Below are 27,211 nucleotides of genomic sequence, written 5' to 3' on the forward strand. Positions count from 1 at the left end.
TCAGTTTACCTAAAAATTATGACTAAAATATCAAAATTCCCTACAGTACCATGTAGCATGTATTGATGGGACATAAAAAAGAAAAGAAAGAAAAAAATGGAAAACTTAGAACGAAAATACTTATGTCCAAGACCCATCACCACACTTTGGGGCTGCGTGGCCCAGGGCACAGGACCAGAGCCCTGGCATCTTCCTGTGGACCTCAGGCCAGGGCTGCAGGACTCGAGTTCTGGTGTCTTCCTGTGGACCTCAGGCCCAGCCCGCAGGACCAGAGCCCCGGCATCTTCCTGTGAACCTCAGGTCAGGGCTGTAGGACTTGAAGCTTGGCGTCTTCCTGTGGACCTCAGGCCCAGCCCACAGGACCCAAGCCCCAGCTTGGGTAACAGGGATGCTGCTCAGGAACCAGGCTCCTGCCACCCCGACATTGTGAACATGTGCAAAGATGGTTTGCTAACTGTAGCAGAACACACTCATATGTGTTACTACCATGTAAGTTAAGACATTTTGTGAAGTTAAAATGCTTAAACATGAAGGTTGCACCCTTGATGTAATATCTGGTATGATAACAGTTTACAACCTTGTAAGTTTCCTCAGCCCATTCAGAATATCCACCACAGACCACTACGTTTATATCTTTCTTTCTTTCCTTTGTACTCCTTCTTCATTACAATGGATAAGGCTTAGAAAGTACCTGAAATAATTAATTTGCATCTTTGAAAAATTCGGGCAACAGAAAAGACCTGGGTTAAAGAGACCCCATCTCAGTCCCAACACCAACATTCCCAAGTATCCATACAGATCCGCTGTCCCAGGCCCGGCAAGCAGGTGGACGTGGGAAAGGAAGGACAGCTGCAGGTGAGGGCAGTGTAGTGGAAACCTCATCACCCAGACTGATCCCGGAGACTCAGGCAAGGATGCAACACCTGGGAACCACGGCCGCAGACACAAAATCCCAGCCGCTGCCTGGTTCGACCACTGTGGGACCCTCCTGTGTGTGCCTGACATTTTACGACAATGCCAAGAGGCACTGAGAGAGCATCCTTCCCAATTGTTTTGTTTCTTGTCAGGAAATCATTGCTCATAATAAAGCCACAGAAGCAGCAGGGCAACTTCCAAGACTGGTGTAGGTCACCTGCCTAATGAAGGCCTTCCTTATTTTATCACTATTAAATTATAGGGCTGGTGGGGACAGCAGAGTTTAAGGCAGGTGGTGCAGTAAATGGAAGACCAAAGGGCAGTTAGGAAGGCAGATGGTGAGGAAACGCAGGCTCCCGTCCCGGCACTGCGTCCAAGCGGCTGTGTGGTCTTGGGAAGTCCCCTTCGCCTCTCTGGGTTTCAGGGTGGATGAACTAGGCTCCTGGTTTCCATGTTTGCCATCAGTCCATGGAGAAGCAGAAGGGAGCCCATCCACCCAGACAATGGGGAATAAAGCCACACACAGGCCAAGGCCCTGCGGCTGGTGCTGTGCACGTGTCTGGTGAAGATGACCCCATGCACACGTGCTGACGGGCTCGTTATTAAGAGTCTCTCTGTGGTGCTCATGTTACAGAAACAGGTGAAGCACGGAGATTGTGTGAAGAAACCAGTACCTGAAGCGGGAAGACGGCCACAAAGCTGGGTGTGCTCAGAGGAGCGGGTTTCGTGCAGGGCGGGTGGTCCTGGGCCAGCAGGAGCCAGCCGGGCACCGGGCACAGGGAGGGGTCAGCGGTATGGACGGCCGGACTGAGGCCAGCAGTGCACACAGGGGAGCCAGGGGTGGCGAGGCTGGGAGGGGACCCACTGCTGGACCCAGTGCCCATCCCACTGGTTTACCAGAAGCAACACTTTTTAATACACACTGAGTGTGTGCTGTGTTTAATTTTCCTTCAAACTTGGAAGCCCCGTGATTTCTATTCCTCAGGTTGAATTCTGAAATGCTTCATCTAAGGAAAGCGCTGATTCCATGAATAAAGATGGTAAACGTTCCCACCAAATTCAGCTTTCTCCTTTGCGAGACAGTTTCATGAGATGACGTTTCTGAAGTTTCCCTAGGTCTGTGTGTGCTATACAGATGCGCACTGTCACCAGCACTGCGCAGCGGCTCTCCTGTTAGCGGGGCCGGTCAGGCATGGTGCTCCGTGGATTTTCCTCTGCAGAAGCCTGACCAGCACGCCCCTGCCTGTCCGCCTCGGGGGACGGGACCTCACGGCTGCACACCAGGCCGTCCTCCTTCCACACAGCTCCTGTGGTTGGAGCTTCTCTCTAACGGATCCGTCTTTCCCTCCTGCTCCATTTCTGGACTTAGGTTTGCTCTCTGGTCTCTGGAGTGACACAGAGGTGCCTCTGGCAAGGAAGGAACAGATTAAGGCAGGAGCTGCTGCCCTGGAACCCCCCTCCTTTCTCTCATACTGACACGGGGTGTGTCTTCTGATTCCTGGGCTGAGATAATCTGAGGCTTGAGAACAGCCTGGCTTCAAGACAGACTTAAACTACATCTTTACAAATGTGCCTATTTTCCTGATGGGGACATTTCTATCCAAGAGGAGCTCTGGTACCATTAACAAAGAAAAACAGGGTGTTTGAGGGAAGCAGAGACTGGGGTCAGTCTCTCACTTGTCCGTCAGACGGCCCCTGCATGTCACCCCGTGTGGAGTGTCCGTCAGACAGCCCCTGCATGTCACCCCGTGCGGACTGTCCGTCAGACGGCCCCTGCATGTCACCCCGTACAGACTGTCCCCCAGACAGCCCCTGCATGTCACCCCGTACAGACTGTCCCCCAGACGGCCCCTGCATGTCACCCCGTGCGGACTGTCCGTCAGACGGCCCCTGCATGTCACCCCGTGTGGAGTGTCCGTCAGACAGCCCCTGCATGTCACCCCGTGCAGATTGTCCCCCAGACAGCCCCTGCATGTCACCCCGTGTGGAGTGTCCGTCAGACGGCCCCTGCATGTCACCCCATGTGGACTGTCCATCAGATGGCCCCTGCATGTCACCTCATGTGGACTGTCCATCAGATGGCCCCTACATGTCACCCCATGTGGAGTGTCCGTCAGACAGCCCCTGCATGTCACCCCGTGCAGACTGTCCCCCAGACGGCCCCTGCATGTCACCCCATGCGGACTGTCCCCCAGACGGCCCCTGCATGTCACCCCATGCAGACTGTCCATCAGACGGCCCCTGCATGTCGCCCTGTACAGATTGTCAGACAGCCCCTGCATGTCACTCGGTGTGGAAGCAGGGCCAGTCTGTGTAAAGGAAAAATGCCCAACACATCTCCCTGATGCAGTGTGGGAAAAACCTTTACACAATTCTCATGTGGGGGTGGGCCCGGGATGAAGGATCCACACGCAGTGCTGAGGTCCAGCGGATCTCTTCCACACATGCTACTGTGCTGGGGGGAGGAAGGTAAACCTTCACAGACAACGGTTGCCCTCCCTGTACATGATGCTGGCTAGAGATTTATCCCATTTCTATTTTATGTGGGACCAGTGAAAATGGCCCTATAGGCACTTTGCCATCGGGATGGTGATGCCTCTGAGTGTACTATAAACCAACCCTAATCCACAGTAACAATCAGGAGACATGACGGAGGTGGGTGGAAGTGGACCGGTGCTTGGTTTCTTTCCTAGTTAATTCCCTTTGAATCCAGTTATGTCATCAAATCGGCACTTAAAAGCATGAGAGGGCCTTCCTGATGAGACATGAGACAATGGTTTAAAAAGACTGACTGCCTTGCTGAGCCTCCAGCCTCATTCTCAGCCTCATTTCTTCCCACTTAGGGCTAAAGTCTCAATAGTCTAGTAGGTCCTAGTTTACCTCTGGACACTCAGCAATCAAAAAGAAACACGTACTAGGCCTGAGTCCTTTCTTATCCTCTCAGAAAATAAGGCATGGAGGAAAACTTATCTGGTCGTGAGAAGGTTCTGAGGCTATGATGTTTTGTCCAGCCATGAGTCCTTGGGAAGGTTCTACACTGCTTTAAAGCAGGGCTCCCAAGCCCGGCTACACACTGGCGTCCACATCCTGACCCAGCCAGCATGCCTGGGAGTGGGTTCCCCTGATTCAAACGTGCAGCCAGGCATGATCACCACTGTCAGACCAGCCTTTCCTGTCCGAGTCTCTGCTGCGTGCTGGTCCATGTCCAACAGGGTCACTGAGCAGTGCATCTATGCATTTTCTTAATGAAACACTGAAGGAACAAGAGAAACACCTGGGAGCTCTGTCGAAATTGAAACATAAAACTCTATTTTAGCCATTGGATCCATGATGACACATTCTACTAGTTTATGGGAATACAGCAAATCTCCATGTATTCAGGTCATCTTCTGCATCCTTCTGGCAGTTTCCTATTGATTACTTTTTGTTCACGTACCGCAGGAGACACTGTTGTCCACCAGTTCTGCACCTGCTGCCTGGGGTGTCCTTTCTACACCTCTTCCCTGGGGTGTCCTTTCTACACCTGCTGCCTGGGCTGTCCTTTCTACACCTCTTCCCTGGGATGTCCTTTCTACTAGAATACTTTTTTTTTTTTTTTTTTACCAGTACCAGTCTATGGCCTGTTAGGAACTGGGCCTCACAGCAGCAGGTGTGTTAGTGAGCATTACCACCTGACCTCTGCCTCTTGTCAGATGAGCAGAAGTATTAGATTCTCCTAGGAGCAGGAACACTATTGTGAACTGCACTTGTGAGGGATCTGGGTTGCACACTCCTTATGAGAACCTAATGCCTGAGGATCTCTCACTGTCTCCCATCCCCCTAGATGGGACCGTCTAGTTGCAGGAAAACAAACTCAGGGACCTCACTGATTCTGCTTGGTGGGTTGTATAATTATTTCATTATAGATTGCAATGTAATAATAATAGAAATAAAGTGCACAATAAATGTAACATGCTTGAATCATCCCCAAACCATCCCCCCGACCCTGTTGGTGGAAAAACTGTCATCCACAAAATCCAGTCCCTGGTACCATAAAGGTTGGGACCGTTGCTGTAGGGGATGCTGACTTCATTTCCAGACCCCAGAGTGCCTGCTGCTTTGCAGAAGCCAATCAGCCAATGGCGTTCCCTTGATGAGGAGCCAATCAGCCAATGGCGTTCCCTTGACGAGGAGCCAATCAGCCAATGGCGTTCCCTTGATGAGGAGCCAATCAGCCAATAGCATTTCCTTGACAGGAAACGAATCAGCCAATGGCGTTCCCTTGACGAGGAGCCAATCAGCCAATAGCATTTCCTTGACCGGAAACGAATCAGCCAATGGCGTTCCCTTGACGAGTACTTTGGTCTGATGGGCTCATGACCTAGGCTGGCATAGCCAGGGTGACGGGGACATCCTCAGTGGGTTATGCAGGCCATTTTCTGCCTCCCCTGAACACCGACATGAACGCTTGTTGCTTCCGTAGGCATCTTATGACTGGAAGGGGAGCCACGCCAAGGCACAATCTAGACCTCAAAGCTCAGCAAGGTGGAGTATGGAAACCCTGTTATGCAAAATAATAGCAACATTCGGTATTGTTTACGGTTGGGTGAGTCAAGAACTTTCTCTTACTTGTAGCCAAAGGCATCCTCTCTGATAGATATTTTACACTTTGTGTTTTTGTGTTGCTATTAGGAAAGATATACATTTTTTATTTTAAATTCTAACAGGGCATTGCTGGTATAAACACAAATTTAGATAAATCGACATAAAATGTACAAAAGTCTTGTAAACTGCAGAACAACATGCATATGCGATGACTTTTGAATAAAAAGGAAAAAAATACTTGAATATGTGTGAAAACAGTTTGAAGATTATATAACATGATACTGGCATTTGTACCTCAGCTTGGGAGGCAGGGATGGGGACGTTGGAACATGGAAGGGCTGTTATTCTCTTACACATGTGTGTGACACTGAATTCTGGAAAACTTGGAACAATATTTGTAATGTAGATACTATGTAAGAGAGTAACCATGTTGTTAAGGCCGTCAAGGACATGCACCAAGCTACTACCCTGATGATGGAGAACTTTTCTGTAAAATGTACTGACCTCACATAGGCACATTCAGAAACGACTGTGAAGAAATGTCATGAGTTTAGATCCAGAGCTTGTGAAGGGTGCGGGGCTTTCCTTTCAGAAATCCTTTTAGGGAAGGAATGAACACGCTGACCAATGCGGGAAAAGTGTTACAATTAGTAAAGAAAAATCAATGCGATCAACACTATACATATGTAATTCTTCTGGAGACTTACAATTGTGAGCTGGGTTGGAATACAATCAAAGTCAGGAAATAGTAGAAAAAACTAGCAAAACAAGCGAAACAGAGATAGAAGGTGGAGAAAAGAAATCCATCAGTGCTATTGAATCAAGAAGAACACATTTACAGAGTCTGAAATATGCCAGGGACTGTTCTAGGCACCTTCACACCATTTCATCTCTGTCACATGCGAGGCTGAATGTTTCAGCAGAAAGAACGCGACTCTCAAGACAGCAGTTCTTAAACTCTTGCATAGATTCTGCCATTGTGGTTTAGTCTCTAGGTGACTGAAAAAGTCACATAGCCCTTCTGAACTTTCATTTACCATTTGTAAAATAAAAGGGAAAAGAAAAGAACTGCATCTTAGACAAATTAAAAAAGTTAAATGATGTACACACAATGCATCCAGCCTAGTATAGAGTATTAGGCATTTGACTTAATTCATTCACAGATATTACTAAATGTGATATAATTTTATACGTACTCCACAATGAGTTATAATACTTAATTTACAGTTTATGTAATGGAGTTTTGGAGAACTATTTTCTCTAATTCACGAAGAGTGAGCGGGTCCATCTGACTAATTTCGAAATGCTTTGTCCTTCCTCTGCAGGACACCATGGGCAGATCTGATAGGAGTCAGGTCACGATGTGGGGTGGAGCCCAAGAAATGCCTGCAGGGGGAATTCCTAACATAGGGGTCCTGAGTGAGGGGTAAACTGGGAATCCAATGCCCTCAGAGGTCCTGCATGACCTTGCCACCCTGCACAAGGAAGCATCCCCTCCGGGCTTCTTGGGGGCATCCACTTTGCTGAGCTGTGAAGATCCAGCAAGTCAGTCATGGGCAGCATGACACGGTCCCAGCAGTTCTTCCCAACAGTGGCCATCACAGCCCTGACAGCCCCCCTCTACCCAGTCCTGCAGAAACGTGGATGGATGCCCATGCCCACTTACAGTCTCTGCAGGTGTGCCCGCTTGTTACCACCCCCATGGCCTCCATCCCCCACGAAAAGTCTTCATTATCTCAATCCTGGATTATTGAAAACGTTTCCTCTAAAATCCACCTGGGCACACTGCTGCCTGCTGAATCCTAGCCCGAATCTTAGATCTTTCACTCTGCCAAATCGAGCATTAGCCTAATTTTTCAATGCTCCCCATTGGGAATGCCTTCTCTTCTCCACCTGTGCAAGATACCAATGGTTTGTAAAAGACACTAACCACTTCCTCTAGGAAAGATGTCCTGACTATTAAAGCCCAACCCCAGCTCTGACCCCACTCCCACCCTACCCCACACCTTCTTTTTTGAGACAGGGTCTCACTCCGTGACCCAGGCTGGAGTGCAGTGGTGCCATCATAGCTCACTGCAGCCTCGAACTCTTGGACTCAAGAGATCCTCCCCACTCAGCCTCCTGAGCAGCTGGAACTACAGGCATGAGCTACCATGCCTGGCTAATATTTTATTATTATTTTTTGGAGAGACAGGGCTTCTAGGTTTCTTGGGCTTGGTTGCCCAGACTGGTCTCTAATTCTGAGGCTCAAGGGATCCTCTTGCCTCAGCCTCCTGAAGGGCTAGGATTACAGGCATGAACCACCGTGCCCAGCCTTCACCCCCTTTAGTGGAATAAGGACAGTACTGAACATAAGGAAGGACTATTCATAAAGAAGTTCTATTTTTTAGGAATCCTAAGTAAACTTTCACCTTCTAGAATGCTTCAGACATTCATTTCACGACATCTAGGTACTAGATGAGATTACTAACCTTTCACCCTTCCTCCAACGCTGTAATTCTATGATTGCTCTTATTCAGGATATCTTCTCCCGTAACCTGTCACCTTCCCATAGATGAGTCTGAATGGCCACCGGGACTCTGCTCAGCCAGGCACAGGCCCTGGGGCACTAGAGGGCGTGAGGCAGTCCCTGCACACACATGCGAATGGAGAATTCTCTCTACTTCTCTGGTATTTACATTGAAAGCAAAATGATTACGGCTGTCATCTAAAGAAAACAAGCAGAAAGCTCACCTTGTCCCAGAAATGCTCTTTCACTTTGCCTTTTAATGACTTGAACCTTCAGTACTGATGGTTTCTAAGTGGTTAAATGCCACTATACATTTGAGCAAGTCCCTGAGATGAGGGATCCTATGTTGAGTAATTTTCCATCCAGTATACAATGTTCTATAATGGTTAATGAATTGGATGCTTCAAATATAAAGGTTATTTTAAGCATCAGGAATCAACCATAATTCCAATTTAGGATGCCCAATTTGAGGGGAAAATCACAGTGGCCTGTGATAAATGAGAATAAATGTTGGTATCGGTTTCTATGAACATCTGGGTGTGACTTCATTCCGTGAACGAACAGATCTCAGTGTGCATTAGTACAGGGATGCTTTGTGCTCTGTGATGGCACGCCAAGGAGCCTTGATACATTTTGACACGCTGAATGAAAGATAAATAACACAGAATATTTTCACATTCAAAGTATGTATATATGTGTATATTTAAACGAAGTAGCCATCTTTAGTTACTAAGTTCACACTCAGCATTCTCCGCACTCAGCCAGGCGGGAGCCCTGGACTTTGGAGTGAAGTCAGAGCTTCTCTGTGATGCACTGCCTCATTCATCTCCTGTTCCTGTCACTCTTCATTCCTGCAGCGTGCATCCTCCCTGAAGGCTCACCCCACTATTTAGGATAATGAGGATCATAATGCATTCTTCCTTATCCCTTCACATGATATACATTCAAATTTGTGATTGATGTATTTGCTGTTGTCAGGAAGAGAAAAGCAATTCAGACATACAAGCTATTTTATATGCACCTTTGGACCATTAAGTTTGAGAGGAAGAACCATTAAAGTGCCTTAAAATATTACAAACATCCAAGTAACTGCACGACATATTATACTCATTTGTAAGGTAGGTGTTCCGTCTCCTGGAGCACAGGCTAAAGTGTCATCACTCATCAGGAATTTGAGCACCATGTCAGTGTAGTCCCTGCCTGGAAAGGAATACACCACTTTCCTCACATTCAATGTAGAGACACAGACACAAAATCCTCTCCTCCCCTTCCCTTTCACCTTCCACTACCACTCATGTTATCCACGGAGCGCACGACTCCGTGTGAACGATCATTTCCACACAGTGGCTCAGGTGAAAAATTCCCACCTTCTAAAGATTCCTCTTTTCCCCCAGTAAATTACTACGTATACTGCAATGCTATGTCTCAGACACCCGAGCAGGTGTAGGTGAGAAGAGTGTGAGTTGCTCACTTACCCCAGTTCTCTGAACTTCCATGAACGTGGCTCTTCGGAAGGACTTTTCCCACACGGCCAGCTCGCTGCCAAGCTCCACGTTGAAAACATGGCTCTTCCCACGGCCGGCCGCGACGCTGAAGCAATAGAGCCTCTGGTCCTCAAAGTCAACATCTTGAAGACCCAGATACAGGTTTGCTTGCAACCCGCAGTCCTCTGTGAGCCAGAACTGAAAAACAGAGCACGGATTGGAAACGTGCAGCACTAGAAGGCCATTCCCGGGCTGAGGGCCCTGGCGAGGGGAGAAGGCAGCGTCTGCGTGATCTGGGAAACGGTCTCCTGGGTGCAGACAAGGAGGCAAATTTGGAGCAATGAGCCTCTCACGCACAGCTGGTCCACAGACAAATATCTGTAAATAAATTATGTCAAATGCCTGATTCTCTGTAAGTGCGTTTCCCTTAAAATACTGGTCACCACACACTTCTCTGTTTTACTGTGAAGAGAAGGATGAGGCTGGGTGTGGCGGCTCACGCCTGTAATCCCAGCACTTTGGGAGACTGAGGTGGTTGGATTGCTTGAGCCCAGGAGTCTGAGACCAGCCTGGGCAACATGGCAAGACCTTGTCTTTACAAAAATAAACGAATAAATAAAATACAACAAATTAGCCAGGTGTGGCAGCACACGCTTGTAGTTCTAGCTATTTGGGAGACTGAGGTAGTAGGACTGCTTGAGCCCAAAAGACTGAGGTTACAGAAAGCCAAGATCACACCACTGCACTCCAGCCTGGGTGACAGAGGGAAACCCTGTCTCAAAAAAAAAAGAAAAAAAGATAAAAATGAAAGTCTTGAGACATTGATGCTTGTGTTCATCATAAAACCAAAAAACAGTGGAACCACCACCACCACCACTCTAACTAAGCGCGTCCCCTGCGCCTCCGCGTCTCTGCAGAATTACTGGCTGCTCCTCTCCCCGCGGGTTCACTGTCCTGAGATTAAGGACGAGTGCCCAGAACGTCTCTGAAGCAGGACCAGGCACCCGACCACCCAGGAGCTCATTCCGCAACCCAAAGGCCTGACAAAGGGAATTGTTGTTCCATTTCTGGTCAATCATTTAACCCGGAGATGTGAGTTACTTGCAGCACGTCTATTAATCACAGGTTTTACTTTGTGACCACCAAGGCGACTCCAATGCTGCCAGCCTGTGCTGCACGGAGCAGCCTGGGGTGCTCCCCACTTCTTTCCCCCATCTGCAAGGTTGCACCCCACTTCGAGATTCATTTTCTCAAGGGCAGGAGAGAAAGACTGGGGGTCCCAGTTGTCACAGTTACTAGGTCGACAGCATGGAGGTGCGTGGTGAATGCACACTCAATACCTGGCTGGCATCTCTCTGTCTCTGTCTCTGTCTCTCTCTTTCTGTCTCCATTTCTCTCTATGTCTGTACCTCTCTTTGTGTCTCTCTCTTTCTCTCTCTCCATTTCTGTCTTTCTGTTATCTCTATTTTATGTCTGTTTCTCTGTCTCTCTCTATCCCTCTCTCTGTCTCTGTCTGTCTGTCTCTGGACCCATCTCAGTTCTCAGCTCACCCATTCATTTACTGGCCTTCAGATCCACCCTGAAGAACCCCCACCAGACACCTTCCTGGGACGCTGCACCCCAACATCAATTTCGCTGCACCAGTCTCTCCCCAGTGAAGGGAACGAGGGGAGACACCTGGGCTGGGGTTTCCAAAGTCCTGAATGAGAATGTGGTGTTTACCCACAGCCCTGCATATGGCAGCAGAAAGGAAGGGGAGCTGCCCACCTGCTGGGTCTTCCCATTATGATTCTGAGATATCTCCATTCACTTGTGTGATATCTCCATTCACCAGCTAAGCTGGACACTCCCCACTCACACTTATGCTCAAGGTCCAGTCCCAAAATTCACATGAACTCAGCAGTTGGCCAAATAGTTTTACTTCAAATATGCTGACACATGCACTCTAGGCACAGGTTTGAGCAAAAAGCTATGACTGGTGTGTCTCAGGTGGGCCTCCTGGCCTCTCTGGGGAGATGCCCTGGCTCTCCCGGCCCCTCAGATAGCTCTGCAGGATGATCCTCTGGTCATGGAGAGCATTGCACATTTAACCCTGTGTATCATCCAGACACCAAATGCCTTGTGGTACAGTCATGTGAGAACATGTGTGCATGCATGTGTGCACATGAGAATGTGTGTGTGCACGCACATGAACATGTGTACGTGTGGAAATGTATGTGCACATGAATGTGTGTGTACGTGAATGGGTGTGGTATGGATACGTTGCTAACCCTAAATGAGCCTTGAGTACAGAAACTGCACTTTAATTCTGGGGCCCTCTGGATCCTCTCCTTCAGCTGGGATACCTGGAACCTATAGGGTTACACGTCACAAAACAAGAACACCATGTTCCTCATTGACCTTATGGTGCAGAACGTATCTCTTTATCCACTGAACTTAAATGTCAAAAAATTGATAAAGAAAAACTTTTGGAAGATATTTATGTGGGAACGCACATTCCCCACTGAATGGCTCATGACAGTTGGGCCTTGAACAATCCAGGAGTTAGAGGCGCCAACTCTCACGCAGTTGAAGATTCACACATAATTTTTGACTCGTCTAAAACTTAGCTACTAGTAGTCTATTGTTGATCAGGAGCTTTACTAGTAACATGAACAGTCAATTAACACATATTCTGCATGTTATACGTAAAACTTAGCTACTAGTAGTCTATTGTTGATCAGGAGCTTTACTAGTAACATGAACAGTCAATTAACACATATTCTGCATGTTATACGTAAAACTTAGCTACTAGTAGTCTATTGTTGATCAGGAGCTTTACTACTAACATGAACAGTCAATTAACACAAATTCTGCATGTTATACATATAATATACTACATTCTTAGAATAAAATAAGTGAAGCCAGGCACAGAGGCTTACACCTGTAATCACAACTGATTGGGAGGCTGAGTCAGGGGCATCACCGGAGCCCAGGAATTTGAGACCAGCCTGGATGACATAGCAAGCTCCTATCTCTAAATAAATAAATGAATTAAGCAAGTAAGCTAGAGAATAGAGGATGTTATTGAGAAAATCACGGGGAAGAGAAGATATACTTAGAGCACTGCACTGTATTTATTGACACCATAAGTTTACACCACCTGTTTATAAGAGGAATGGTCTGAAATGGTGGCAACCACAGCTGCAGACCTCGATCTGTGGTGCACAGCAAAAATCTGGTAATGCTGTGACACTCCTGCTTATTGGAGGCATTGCATCACCCCTCGTGGCACTTTTGTGGGTCCTGGGGTGTTATTCAAGGTTTATGTTACTGGACTCAACACGAAGGAGGGAAGGTACACAAGAACCCCGAGAGATCACTCGTTACCATGCTCTGCAATTTACTGGAGAGACAAATTGCTTCCACAGGGATGATTAAGACATTTTACTCAGAAACCCAACACTTGAGCTCACTGCAACAGCAGCAGGAGGTGGCTACAAAAATTATCATCACGGTACACTATGTGCTACCATGGGCAGGAAAGATTTAACGCTGCGTCTTTACCTTTGTCTACGTTCCTCTCCACTGCAGATGGTGCCAAATAGATCGCTTTATATTTTACAGGCGTAAATGATGAAACAGACCAGTATCTACATATATTGTATGAATTCACGACATCTCTAACTTTTTCTTAATGTTTTGATATTTCTAAGCTACATAGTTTGTCTTAAGAGGTTTTTAAAATTGTTAAATTGTTTTCAAAAAATTTTCCAACACATTTATAGAAAACAACTGGCCTCTAAGTGAACCCACGCAGTTGAAGCTCATGTTGTTCAAAGGTCACCTGTGTTTCTTCCTATCACTTGCTGCCTTTGGGCAGCTGTGGATCATAATAGAACACCAGGTTTTGGAGTCAGATACGATTTGAGGCCTTTCTTTGCCCAGTATTAGCTGTTTGACCTTGAGCAATTCACTCTCTCAGAGCCTCCACTTTTGAGCTGTGAGATGGAATCATGATAAAAACGTCGTCATAACTTCACAGGACAGAGCGGCCAGCATGCGGGCTCACATCCCGGATTCACAGGAGTTCACTGCCTGTTTTCATAAAGAAACACGCCCTAAGGCAATACCAAGCCAGGCCATACGTGTCGACTTGATGTCTGCTTTGCAGCTACCTGGCCTCCTGGCAGGGTCAGCTCGGGCAATATCCAGAACAGCATTTCCAGCCACCCCCACGACTGAAGAAAGCCTACCCCGACCTAGGACTGCATGACATCATCTTATTATGTTCCCTTTCCTGAAGAAACAAAAAGCGTTGTATTTTTAAATTACATATTTTTTTCTATTTATATTTATTATGAGACAATTATAGCAACAATAAAGGGAATTTAAAAGATAAATTTATTACTGTGTTTTCTCATCTGATTTTTAAAAATATGTCAATAATTACTAATATGCCCTTAATAATAGGACAATAATTATTAATATTCTCTTTCATGCAATGTGAATTTGTATATATATTTATAATATAATTACTTAAAATTTATAAGATTGTAAAATATTCTCAATAGTCGTTTGATTATTCTTCAAATATCATTAATTTAAGGAATATCCTTAAACATTCTCATGCATACAGCTCTTTGATTCCTCTGAACTCAGTATGGTAATGGACTCTTCTTAGATTCGATTCTGAGGAGTAAGACTGCGTGATCAAGCAAGGGATTGCTTTTCCACTGTTCAGCCTCACAAAGAATGTGTCGTAAGTTCTACGTGAGGAAAATTAATGACTCATATGTAGCTCATTTCCCCAGATAGTTCCTATAGCTCCTTTAAAAACAATCACTCAGCCCTTGTGGATTGCAGTGTGTTGATATGACTGGAAACCCTGAGCACTGAAGTCCAAGGTCCACGGCTTGCCGTCAACAGTCAGTCAGCGACTGGCCAGGCCATCGGGTTTCCTCGTCCGGACTGAGCCTCCGGGTCTCCTCGTCTGGACTGAACCTTTGGGTCTCCTCGTCTGGACTGAACCTTTGGGTTTCCTCGTCTGGACTGAGCCTCCGGGTCTCCTCGTCTGGACTGAACCTTTGGGTTTCCTCGTCTGGACTGAGCCTCCGGGTCTCCTCGTCTGGACTGAACCTTTGGGTTTCCTCGTCTGGACTGAGCCTCCGGGTTTCCTCGTCTGGACTGAACCTTTGGGTCTCCTCGTCTGGACTGAGCCTCCGGGTCTCCTCGTCTGGACTGAACCTTTGGGTTTCCTCGTCTGGACTGAACCTTTGGGTTTCCTCGTCTGGACTGAGCCTCCGGGTCTCCTCGTCTGGACTGAACCTTTGGGTCTCCTCGTCTGGACTGAACCTTTGGGTTTCCTCGTCTGGACTGAGCCTCTGGGTTTCCTCGTCTGGACTGAACCTTTGGGTTTCCTCGTCTGGACTGAGCCTCCGGGTTTCCTCGTCTGGACTGAGCCTCCGGGTTTCCTCATCTGGACTCAGCCTTGGCCAGGCTTCTTCCTGCCTCTGGGACCTGGAACTCCCTATCCTTAGAGCATTTGCTTTAGAAAATGTATTACTGTATGTTCTTTCTCTGCCATTTGATACCTAAATCTTTCTAAAAGTCTCTTGCTGGCTGTACAACCCAGGACTGTCTTTCTCAAGGAGCTGAGAGCTGTCCCTTCAAAATGTGATCACTGGGAAGATGGCGTCATCTCCCGTCCCTGTGGAAGGATGGAGCCCAGCCTTGGTGGGTGCCCGGCTCTAAGCTGTGCAACCATCTCCTACCATGAAGATGGGAGCAGCTCTCTGTTTATTTGCAGGAAGCCAATTAACAGACACTGATGGCCCCAATCTCCTTTCTAGCCCAACTTGTAGAAACCCTCTCATCCTTTGTTTCAGTGGAGTTGGGTTTAATCTGTCTCTCCTATCATAATATACTTGAATAAGGTCTTCTTGCCTTCTTCGCCTTTAACTTTGGTGCAATTTCGTCCTGACATGGCTTTAGAAATTCTTCCTTTCAGTGTTGATATTATCCAAACAGGACTACCCTGAAGATCCCTGGAGAACATGTTCTAGAACTCTTAATGCCCATGCGCGACAGACTCCCGGAACACCACTGCTTCTAGCACATGGAATAGAGAGGGATTCAGGATGAGCTTTGTAGCCAGGTGAGTCTGGTCCCCATCCCTGCCTCTGCTTGGCTTCTGGAAGGTCCTCCTCCACTTCCTGCTTCTGAGTTCTTAGCTACAAAACAGAGTTCTCCTTAGGTGGGGAGAGAATTTACTCAGGGATATAGCTACGTGCTTAGCAAGGCTACTAGGGAAGCACTCAATAAAGACAGCTGTCGTTACTAAGATCCTCTGCCAAACATATGACAACATGGACTTTTCCTGAAAATTTTAATGGGGTATCTTTAGGTTGAGAGGACGGACCCATGCATTTCACACAGGACGCTCCATAGCGTCCAGAGTGCTTTTCTGCCATGCTGCACGAAAGCTGTTTATCATTTCGCTCACGACTGCAATCAGGGCTGATTGATGCAATTTTCTCATCTATTTCATGATGAGTGTTGAAATATAGAATATATAATTTTAAGAGCTGGGAAAAGTAATTTTTAGAGCGGAGGAAGGATCAGAGAAAAAACAAAATCACAACTTCAGAATTTGATTTCTGGTCTAAATATTAATGAGTACACTTTGAAATGGTAATTATGGTTATTTAAAGAATCTGCATGAAAAAGTACTAGTTCTTATGATACTAACATATTTATTTACATTTCTGAAAATGAATTGAATGCGTTTACTTTTACATTTATGTATGCTCAACGATAAACATCCACAACTGAATGTGTGTAAAAGCATGCAATATGATTTTGTAAGATCGCTATTTTAAGACTTCCAAATAGGACATTCAATTCATATAATTTAATCTCTTTTTAAAAAAATATTGAATGCTATAGATTATTATTATTTACCCTATTTTTAGTTTAGTACCTTTGCTGTAGCCATTCTACTGGCTAATTTCATGATTTCATAAACACTTCATATAATATTTATTGGTTAATTTTTTTTTACAATCTTCCTGGGAAAATGAGATGGCTCTATAGCTTACTAATGAACCACATATATAAGATACAATAGTCTCTCAAAGACACCCAGTACCTAAAGAACATCTCAGGTGCATGGAAGGGGAATCCTCTGAAACAAGAGGGGGAGGAAGTGAAAACGTGTTGATGAGGAGCCCATGCAAAGGAAACGAAAAGGTCAAGAATCCTTCTACGAATTCCTCTGTGGAACTGTGATCAATGAAACGACCTGCGTATCATCTACGACCAAGAGGCTCACGTTAACACAAGGCTTCCTTTTTATCATTTTCAAAATAATGCATTCCTGTCACAGATAACTTAGAAAACAAAATAGTTTTTAAAATGAAAGCAACAATAGCTAGAAAAGCCATCACTGAGAGAAAACCACAGTTAATATTTTATTCTATTTTCTTCCATTTTTTAATGAATATGCCTAGCACAGAAATGTTCACTTTCTGATCAATGATTGTTTATTACAACCTGTAATTAGGAGTCTTAATTTAAATACATCCAAACCTTTCCTTCATCTCCTTCATTATCATATTCAACAAAAATAGGAACAATGCAGAAAAATGTTGCCCAAATAAATTCTTCAAAAATGAGAAATAAATGTGTTTATCATTTGATAACATTATTATGGAAATGTATTTCCCTTTCACATGTTTCCATTAAAGGCAGTCTGAAATTCCAGATTTAAATTTAAAACAAAGCAACTACAGATAGAGAATATTATTTTTGAGGACATTTGCAATTTAAGAAAACAAACCAAACTTTGAAAGATAAATCTTTATCTTCTAACTTTAGACTGATAACTCCTTAAGGCCAAATTCTCAGACTAAAAGGTGTGTTTTTTAAACTTTCACTTAATATGCCTATTTGTCTTTGTTTTGTGTACTCCTACATGAGAACGACACAGGTGGGTTGTTCACGTGATGCACTGAGTCACATGAGCACATCGTCGCCTGGCTGTGGAGACACCTCTGCGGTCAGGCGGGTGGGGGCCCGGGTAGGGCCCTGCTGCACCTCCAGGCTCCAGGCAGCACCACCAGTGAGGTGTGTCTCCTGGAGGAAGGTTCGGTCCCTACCTACCCTAGGAACCATGAGCAGCAAACTGGCCAGACCCTGGGGCAAATTTGTATCTGATTTGTTGAAAACAATTTCAATAACAGCAGCAGCAGCAACAGAACCTAAAGTTCTTGGAATAAATTATTGTAAGTGGACGTCCTAAAACACATCTCTCCCCCAAAACACACACAAACACCACATACCACATACACACAGACACACCGTCATCCATGCATCCTGCCTGGATGAGCAACAGGGTGACAGCTGGAACCCACATACCGGGTAGGAATGGGGGATGGGTCCAGATCGTCCATTCAAATTTTGCTGTTTCAATGGACCATGCAGAACAAACAGTCCTCTCATTCTGCAAGCCCAAAGGGCATCTTACTGTATGAAAGCATCTAAAGTGCAAAAGATCCCTACCTTGTGAACTTTAAACAGCACCTCACAGAGGTGGTAGGTCCTTTCTGCTCGCACCCAGTCGAATGTGCTCACCTGCAAGAAACAGAAAACGTTCCATGAAAAGCAGCATGCTACTTTTAGTTGAAAATTTTAAAAATTTACAATAGTGTGACCTCAATTAAATCCTACGTCCCCATTAGTATAAATTGGTCACAATAAACTTTACGTACTGCTGAGTTTTGATGAGTCGCCACATCCTCATCTCTGTCAGTTTGTGGCAAATATAATAGCTCCATTACTGACAGGAAAATGTCTAACTCCTTTATCTTATCTTAGATAGATAAGATTGATATCTATGATATCTTGTCTATCACAAGCAATTGGGCATAATTTTTGAAAATCATTTAGGATTCCTTTTAAATTAGGGATTAATTTCAGGTAACATTTAATGCATGTGAAAGTGAATGAGTTTATATATTTACTGGAGCAGAAAAATGGACAGAAAATATTGGGTAGACGGTCTTTTGCTTTTTAGAAATAAACTTAGTTCTATTTCAGAAGTGAATGAAAAACTTACTAACCAATTTAATCAAACACATTTTTCATTGGTCTGACCTGTTGTAGTTCACAACTATTTTAACAATAATAATGACCAAACTAATCTCACTTTTGAATAATGCTCCACAGTTTACAATTCAAGTTCAGATACATAATCTCTAAGTTAAATTATTTCATGTAGAAAAATCTAAAATATTCAACAGTGAGTGTAACAAATTTGATATTTTTTATTGTTGACCCTGCACTTTTTCCTTCAGCCAGTAAAAATAATCCAAAGTGCGCTGAATTATGTCCTTGAAACTCTGAAATTGTCTTGGCTTTAATTAATTGGTGACTTTCTGGTAATCCTTGCACCAAATAAAATTCTCAAGACATTTTTAAAGTCATCATAAGTGAAATGTAAAAAATTATACAAATAGTTTGCCATTTAATATTTAATTGCCCTAGAGTCAGCTGATTGCAATTGTGATTTCGGCAATAAAACACTAAGTAAAGGGAACAATTTGAAAGTGAGAATGGCCAATTAGAATACGAACTTTAAGGTTCCTTTTGGATCTAGTATTCAGGTCGTAAGAGTTACATCTTGAATTTGCTAGAGAGAGTTTCAGGTGCTTATTTCAGAGTTTAAAAGCCAGAAACTCCAGGACCCCTTCTCTTGAGAGCTGGGGAGCCATGCTGATGGATGCCTGAAATAAAACATCACCCTGAATTCCACAGCAGTGCCCCGATTCCTCAACACTGCACCTGCCTCTCCCTGCCCTCACCTGTTCCCACCCTGGCCAGTGTTTTATGCTACTGCCTAATGTCACAGCGCAGGTGCTGGTCCTATTACTGGAAAATACAGGATTATGGATCCACCATTTTTAACTTTCCCAGTTAGGACAATGCTGCTTATTTTTGGAGGCTGTAAATATAGAGGGAAAAAACCCCACTAAACACCCTATTCAGAGACATCTTCCCAAGTTTACTTGTTGCTGTAAATATACCTTATACATATTCATGGTTTTATACTTTTCAAAACATAGTTTGTAATATCAGCATTTTCCCATGTCATTAAATGTTATTCAGAAATACAATTGTAACTACTGCTTAGAATTTCCGCATGGAGTTACGGTTTTCCTAAGCTTTATCTTTGTGACGGACATTGTAGATTGCTTTTAGGTTTCACCATTGTTATAGTGCTGCGATTAATATACGTGGTCACTGTATTAGATTATGTCACATTGAATATATTTTCCATACTAGTCTGTTATCAACATGTGGCAGAACAGCAGGGATTTGAGTCCTGTTCTAAGACAAAGCTTGGAGGAGGCTGTGCTCTTTGCTGTCCGCAGAAGGCAGGTCTAGTCTTTCCCTCCTTCCGCTGCATCCATCAACCGTTTATTAAGCCCCTTTCTGTTCGTCCCTGTGGCGTCTGCTGTTCTTGCCATAGTCCTGCCTTCTTCCTGCTCTTTTACTCCTCCTGCCAGTGGCCGTGTCTCCCCCGGGGGATCCCTTCTCCGCTCCCAGTGCTATGACCTTGCCTCAGCCCAGGGAGACGAGGCGCAGTCCACACACAATTCAGGCCAGAATTCTCATCATCTTCACCACCATGACTGATCCAGGGAAGAGAAGGTGCCTCCATCGGAGACACAGGTAAGAAGGTGCTTGGGCTTCCGATGGAACCATTTCTATTGCGGACTTGAAGAAAATGCCGCCACCCTGAGAGCCGTGGGAAGTCCCCTTGAGCCACGTGGATGTTATGAGTGTGGAAGTATCTACACTAGCTCCTGGCTGTGATAATGCACCACAGGACAAGTGTTAGGAACAGGGGAGGTGGGGGAGGTGAGGGGCACAGGCTACTCTTTACCTTCCACTCAGTTTTCTGTAAATCTAAAATCGCCCAAAACACAAGTCTATTGATTTTTTTTAAAAAGCGGGTCTTTCTCATCATTGTTCTTTCCCTGCCTACCTGAACCTCATGGCTTCTTAAGGACTCAGCTCAGACCCAGCCCTGAGGCCTTTCCTGACAGCCCTGGCAGGTCTCCCTCCCCTCTTCCAAGTCCCAGCGGCCCTGCCATCCGCTCCACCCTGCTGACCCGCAGCCGAGGTGCCTTCATGTGTGTGATCCTTTCTGCAGAGCACCCTCAGCCTGGCTCCAGCCTTCCACAGATATCCTTCCTCTCCCTATGTGGCTGTGACGTGAACACTTCTCTAATTTAGTGAAAGTGCAGGCATCAGGTTCCTCTGAGTTTCCGCCAGAAAAAAATTATCACCAAAAAACTCATCATGTCCTTTAGGGCTCTTCTCACTTTTTATTTCACTAGTTATAGCTTTAGAAAATATCTAGGCTACAACAATTCAATGCTGAACATGACCATGTAACAGAAGGGGATTATTTAAGATAAAACCATTTCCAAGGTATCCAGGAAGAGCATCTCGTGCGTTGGTTAGGTTCTGCGTAGCTTGTAGTCCAGATAGGAGGTAGGCTGCTGCAACAAACGTGGAAAAACTTGGCTAAATTGAGCTTAATGTTAGGAAAGCTAGTAAAAGGCCTCTGTACACATATACAAATGTGTGTGTGTGCGTGTGTGTGTATATAGTCATGCACACATCACAACCCTTCCGTCAACAACGGACTGCATAGACCACGGTGGCCCCATAGGTTCTAATGGAGCATATACAGAAATCCGGTCGATGGAATTTGATACTGGCCTTGCAGATCGACTAGAGGAAGGGAGTCATAGTCAGTAATGGTGCTGGAGCATTTGGTTTTCTATATGTAAAAATACATAAATAAAAATATACAGATCATCCAGGTTTCTGTAAGTACACCCTATGATGTTTGCACAATGACAAAATTGCCCAACTGTGCATTTTCTGGAATATATACCTGTCCTTAAGCAATGCATGGCTATACATACATATGTGTATTAATACATGTAGAGATATATATATATATACACCTTTGTGTATATATATAAGCACACACACATTTACATTAATGTAAAGCTCAAAATTCAAGGTGTGCGTAGCCCACAATGCAGTGACAATACTGAAAGTCTGGAGTACTGTTCTGAAGCAGGGCACACCTAGTGTGTTTGTGCCATGCCTGAGTGTGGCCAGGTGTCACCTGCCGATGCAGATTCCTGCACCCCATCCAAGCGGTTCAGATTTAGCAAGTTTGAAGTGAGGCTCAGAAATCCCGACTTTTTATTTTTAAGCAATTTACTGTTGATGTATCCACGACTCCCTAAGAGCAGCATGGCCACCAACAGCCTCGGCATCTCTGGGTCCCTGCTGGTGATGTCAAGTCTCAGGTCCGCACCAGACCTGCCATATCAGAGCCTGTGTTTTTAAGAAGTATTCCCAGGTGATTCATAGGACATTGGTGTTCTTGATGTTTTATGAGGGGAGTCTGATGTGGTGGTCTTGTGGGAAAACAACCTGAGGATAAGAAGCCTGACACCTTTTAAAAGGAAAGGAAGGCTGAGGGTGGGATGGAAGCAGCTGCTGTGCATTGCAAAGCAGAGGCATGTTCAATCACCCCTCAACGGAAAAACGAATTCCTGACTTGGTAAACGACTGGCTCCACACCACGGCTTCCCGAAATCCAGACTCCACGCCACGGTGCCCTGAAATCCATTAGTTTTCTAAGTATCTGGCCACATTTGGCTTCAAATGGAGCAGAAATTGTAGATTACAAGATGCTATATCTTGGTACCTTTGACTATTATTGTAGAACAATGAACATGTGTCCCCAGAACAATGTAGTTTGCTCCATCTACGAATCTTCAATTGAATTACTTTTTCCAAGTAATATTTTTAATGATAGAATATACCTATGTAATAGATATTCTTAAAATTGTGAATATTCCTTGCATACGGATAGGCAGTTGCTGTATCATTGATATATTAATTCCATACAATTCTGTAAAATTGACTTTATAACTTAATTTAATGCATTTTAATGTTTGAAAACAGGAATAACCGAAACATCTTTCAGATTCCAATGTACAAATCAGAAATAAATACTCTGGCTAATGAAGGAGAGTAGGGTGTGTGAGAAAGAGTCGAGAGTCCTGGCTTTAATCTTAGCTCTTCCCGCATCTCCTGGTGCATGGGAAAGACAGAGATTAGGGATCCACCAGAGTGGGCTGGGCCCTCCTTACGGAACAACTGAGCTGTGAAACATGGATCTGCTTTTTCCACTCCAATTCCTCCTTTCCATTCTTCTATCCCGTTTCCCTTCTGCTACTGTTGGAGTCTGTGACTCCACCCAAATCTCATGTCAAATTATCATCCTCACTGTTGGAGGTGGAGCCTGGTGGGGGATGATTGGATCGTGGGGGTGGATTTGGTCTTTGGTGCTGTTCTCATAATAGAGTTCTCATGAGATCTGTTGAAAAGTGTGTGGTGGCATCTTCTCCCTTCCTCTCTTCCTCCTTCTCTGGCTATGGTGCTGTTCTCGTGACAGAGTTCTCATGAGATCTGATTGTTTAAAAGTGTGGTATCTCCTCCTGCTCCCTTCCTCCTTCTCTGGCCATGTAAGACATACCTACTTCCCCTGTGCCTTCTGCCACAATTGTAAGTTTCCTGAGGCCTCCCCAGACATGCTTCCTGTACAGCCTGTGGAACTGTGGGTCAATTAAACCTCTTTTCTTTATAAACTACCCAGTATCAGGCATTTCTTTAGAGCAATGTGAATGCAGACTAATACACCTTCTTTTCTCTCTTCTCCTTCAATATTCTTCCTCTTCCTCATCTTGAACGAGCTCAAAAGCCATCGTTAAAGAAGGACTTTATCTTTTAGTTTTCCCCAAGTTGTCACGATAATCTTTGGGTCCTTGTAAGATTCACTGAAATTTTCTGACGTAGACTGCTGAGATTCGAGGCTCCGTGAGTATTTCTACATTATTGCATAGCGAAGGCCTTGGAATGAAGGACGATGGTGCAGTGACCCGGCCATGGGAGTTGGCAATAGTGAGTCATTCAGGGACATTTCACACGGATGGCCCCTGAAGCCTTTGATTTATATTCCAAAGTGTGACGGAAGAGAGATGGCGTTAGTAAGGGGGAGTCTCTCCTTCTGTGGGGAGGAGGGTGGGTGGGTGCTGAGCATCCTATACAGGCTCCAAGAGTCACAGTCCTGGGTACTTCTCCCGTGGCTGAAACCTCTGCGTGCACAGAACTCAGGAGGGGATGGGGAACCGGCATTGAAACATCTGTGAGTAATTAACAACCTGTCTCTGATCCAAAAACTTCATGTTTCATGTCAGGATAAAATAAATTTATAATATCGATATTAAAACCTTAATATAAAGTTGTTTTAAATTTGGCCAAAGTAAGACTGCTACTGGCAAATTGCTACCAGTGCGAGGATATAAAGTGTCAGGCCAGAAAAAATATTAATACATTATAAATATTTAGATGTAAACTCATTCACCATATTGTGTGTATTGATTTTGCAATGAGAAGTTGCTGAATATTAACAGATAATTTTGTCTGTTAGATTCAAATGCTTTTAGGGCTTTTTTTTTTTTTTTGAAATGGAGTTTCATTCTTGTTCTCCAGGCTGGAGTGCGAGTATGGAGGGTTGATTTCTCCTTGATAGTCTCATTAGAGAGGATCTGATGACCTCGGCAAAACACTCAGCCCATCACCAAGCATTAACAGGCCCCAGTACTTATTTTATAGATTATTCAACCAGTAACCAGGCAGCATCTTCCCTATGTCAGAGGTGATGCTGGACATGGTGCAGGCAGCAGGAGCCCAGCACGGGCAGCTCCCAGGTCCATGGAAACCAAATTGCATTTCCAGTGTTTTATCAAGAGAGAAAACTTCCACACCAGCCATCCTTTGTATGATATTTATAATGTATTAATCATCCTTTCTTAATCTCCCTAAGACCCTCTCAGGTAGGCATTTACAGTCATCATTCTCATCTTACAGGTGACATTTAGTACTGACAGTTGGAGGCCATCAGAAATTTATAAACTACATGAAGTCATCAGGAAGTATACAGATGAAACACGTCAAATCAATCTAACTTTTGGATGGAATATTCATAAAACCTGCACCTTTTTCTCTCTCCACTGCATTACTGGTATTAATTACCACTGAAAAAATACAAACTATCCAGATCCAGAAGAAATGAGTGGCTTCTTCATCCCGGATCATCAAGGATCCAGTTGGATGAACTCAAGGGTCCTGGGCCTCACAGCATGGGGAGATCTCTGTGTACTGGGCACCTCCAAAGTTCCTACGGCCACCGGTCCTACGGCGACTCGGTCCTATGGCCACCCGGTCCTATGGCAACTCGGTCCTACGGCCACCCCGTCCTACAGCCACCCGGTCCTACGGCGACTCGGTCCTACGGCCACCCGGTCCTACGGCGACTCGGTCCTACGGCCACCCCGTCCTACGGCCACCCGGTCCTACGGCCACCGGTCCTACGGCGACTCGGTCCTACGGCCACCCCGTCCTACGGCCACCCGGTCCTACGGCCACCCTGTCCTACAGCCACCCGGTCCTACGGCGACTCGGTCCTACGGCCACCCCGTCCTACGGCCACCCGGTCCTACGGCGACTCGGTTTCTACGGCCACCCGGTCCTACGGCCACCCCGTCCTACGGCCACCGGTCCTACGGCGACTCGGTCCTATGGCCACCCGGTCCTACGGCAACCCGGTCCTACGGCCACCCGGTCCTACGGCCACCGGTCCTACGGCGACTCGGTCCTACGGCCACCCCGTCCTACGGCCACCCGGTCCTACGGCGACTCGGTTTCTACGGCCACCCGGTCCTACGGCCACCCCGTCCTACGGCCACCGGTCCTACGGCGACTCGGTCCTACGGCCACCCGGTCCTACGGCCACCCCGGCCTATGGCCACCCCGTCCTACGGCCACCCCGTCCTATGGCCACCCCGTCCTATGGCCACCCGGTTCTATGGCTACCTGGTTCTACGGCCACCCAGTTCTTGTCTCTGAACTCAAGACTGGTGGATCTAACTCTACTCAAAAACCTCCCTTTGGAAATCTTTAAACATTTCAAACTTACAAAGATCCAGCACTCACCAATGGGTGCATCCCACAGCTCCCATCTCAGCAAAGGGCAGCATCACTGCTGGCTGGAGTCCCTCCTCTCACATCCACACGCCATGGCCTGGGTGTGTATGCATGGTGTGCGTGTGTAGTGTGTGCATGAGTGGTGTGCAGATGTGGTGCGTGTGTGGTGTGTGTGTGGTGTGCACATGTGTGTGGTGTGTGTGTGTGGTGTGTGCCTGTAGGGTGTGTATGTCTGTGTGGTGTGTGTGGCGTGTGTGTGTGTGGCGTGTGTGTGTGGGGATTATGTGGTGTGTGTGTGGTGTGTGCATGTGTGGTGTGTGCATGTGTACATGTGTGTGCATGAGTGGTGTCTGTGGTGTGTGTGTGGTGTGTGGTGTGTGTGTGTGTGGTCTGCATGTGTGTGGTGTGTGCATGTGTGTGTGGGGGTTTGTGTGGTGGGTGTATGGTGTGTGCATGTGGTGTGTGTGTGGTGTGTCTGTGTGTGGTGTGTGCATGAGTGGTGTCTGTAGTGTGTGTGGTGTGTGGTGTGTGCGTGTGTGTGTGTCTATGTGTACTTCCTAAGCACTACTAGACTCAAAAGCTTCACAGACTGTGCAGTCTATATTGGTGTAATTAACAGTTACATATTTACACTTAAAAATTTAAATTATGAAACTATGTTTACTTGAGGATAACAAAATTTATATATTTCAGAGATCTGACCATTTTGGATGGATGCATACAGTTTAGAGTAACATCTGGCTTCCTTAAATTGCAGCCTAATGGTAAATCTATCTGGGGCTAATTCAACTTCACAGGTTTACTGAATCTTGAGAATTACTCTCTAGGCTCATTTGGGTCCTCGCTGACCCTTTACAAGGAATAGCAAGGCCTTCAGAACCACAATGATGGAAAGAAGGCCTGTTGACAGCTCTGAAGAGAGAATGGAGATGGTGCCAAGTCATCTTCTGCAGAAATTAGAAGTTAATGAAAACAGTCATGTTCTAGGAATGTTTAGGAGTGTATGCAGAAGGAGAAAGATACGATAGATAACTTTTATGGGAAAAGAAAAGAAAGGGGTCTTGAATACAAGATAAGGTACAGGTTCCCACACCGAAGATAAAACTGTCTCTAAGGGACTGGAAAGCAAGTAAAGGAAGAGACCTCAAGAAGAGCAAAGAGTGGGCACAGAAGGAGAGACAGAGAGAAAGACAAAGAGAGGGAGAGACTGACAGAGAGAGAGAGACACCGAGTCAGACAGAGACAGATGGAGAAAGAGAGAGACATTGAGAGGAGCAAAGAGTGGGCAGAGAAGGAGAGACAGAGAGAAAGACAGAGATAGAGAGATGATTCAGACAGAGGGAGAGACACAGTCAGACAGAGAGAGACAAAGACAGAGACAGATGGAGAAAAAGAGAGGGAGAGATAGAAAGAGATAGAGACAGAGAGAGACAGAGACAGACAGACAGGAAGAGATATGGAGGGAGGAGCTGCAGCATCTGGAATGGACAAGCGATGTTGCCAGAGGAAACAGGGTTTGTCTGTTAGTTTTTTATTGTTTTCAAATAGTTTAAATGACCAAGAAAGAAACCCTAACAAACCACAGCAAAGCCAA

General features: G+C 45.6%; 1 protein-coding gene across 2 annotated transcripts in view; it reads right to left on the reverse strand.

The window, feature by feature from the left end:
• Positions 1–27,211, reverse strand: part of SNTG2 (syntrophin gamma 2) — a 353,789-nt gene that overhangs the window by 58,754 nt on the left and 267,824 nt on the right. For both annotated transcript variants that reach the window (XM_033176694.1, XM_033176695.1), the window contains 2 exons: positions 18,034–18,105; positions 9,484–9,690 (listed from right to left, as the gene is read on the reverse strand). In XM_033176694.1, coding sequence (XP_033032585.1) covers positions 9,484–9,690; positions 18,034–18,105 — 279 coding nt within the window. The remainder of the gene's footprint in view (positions 1–9,483; positions 9,691–18,033; positions 18,106–27,211) is intronic.

Source organism: Trachypithecus francoisi, unplaced genomic scaffold (genome assembly GCF_009764315.1).
Source record: "Trachypithecus francoisi isolate TF-2019V2 unplaced genomic scaffold, Tfra_2.0 Lachesis_group17, whole genome shotgun sequence".
Taxonomy (NCBI): Eukaryota; Metazoa; Chordata; class Mammalia; order Primates; family Cercopithecidae; genus Trachypithecus; species Trachypithecus francoisi.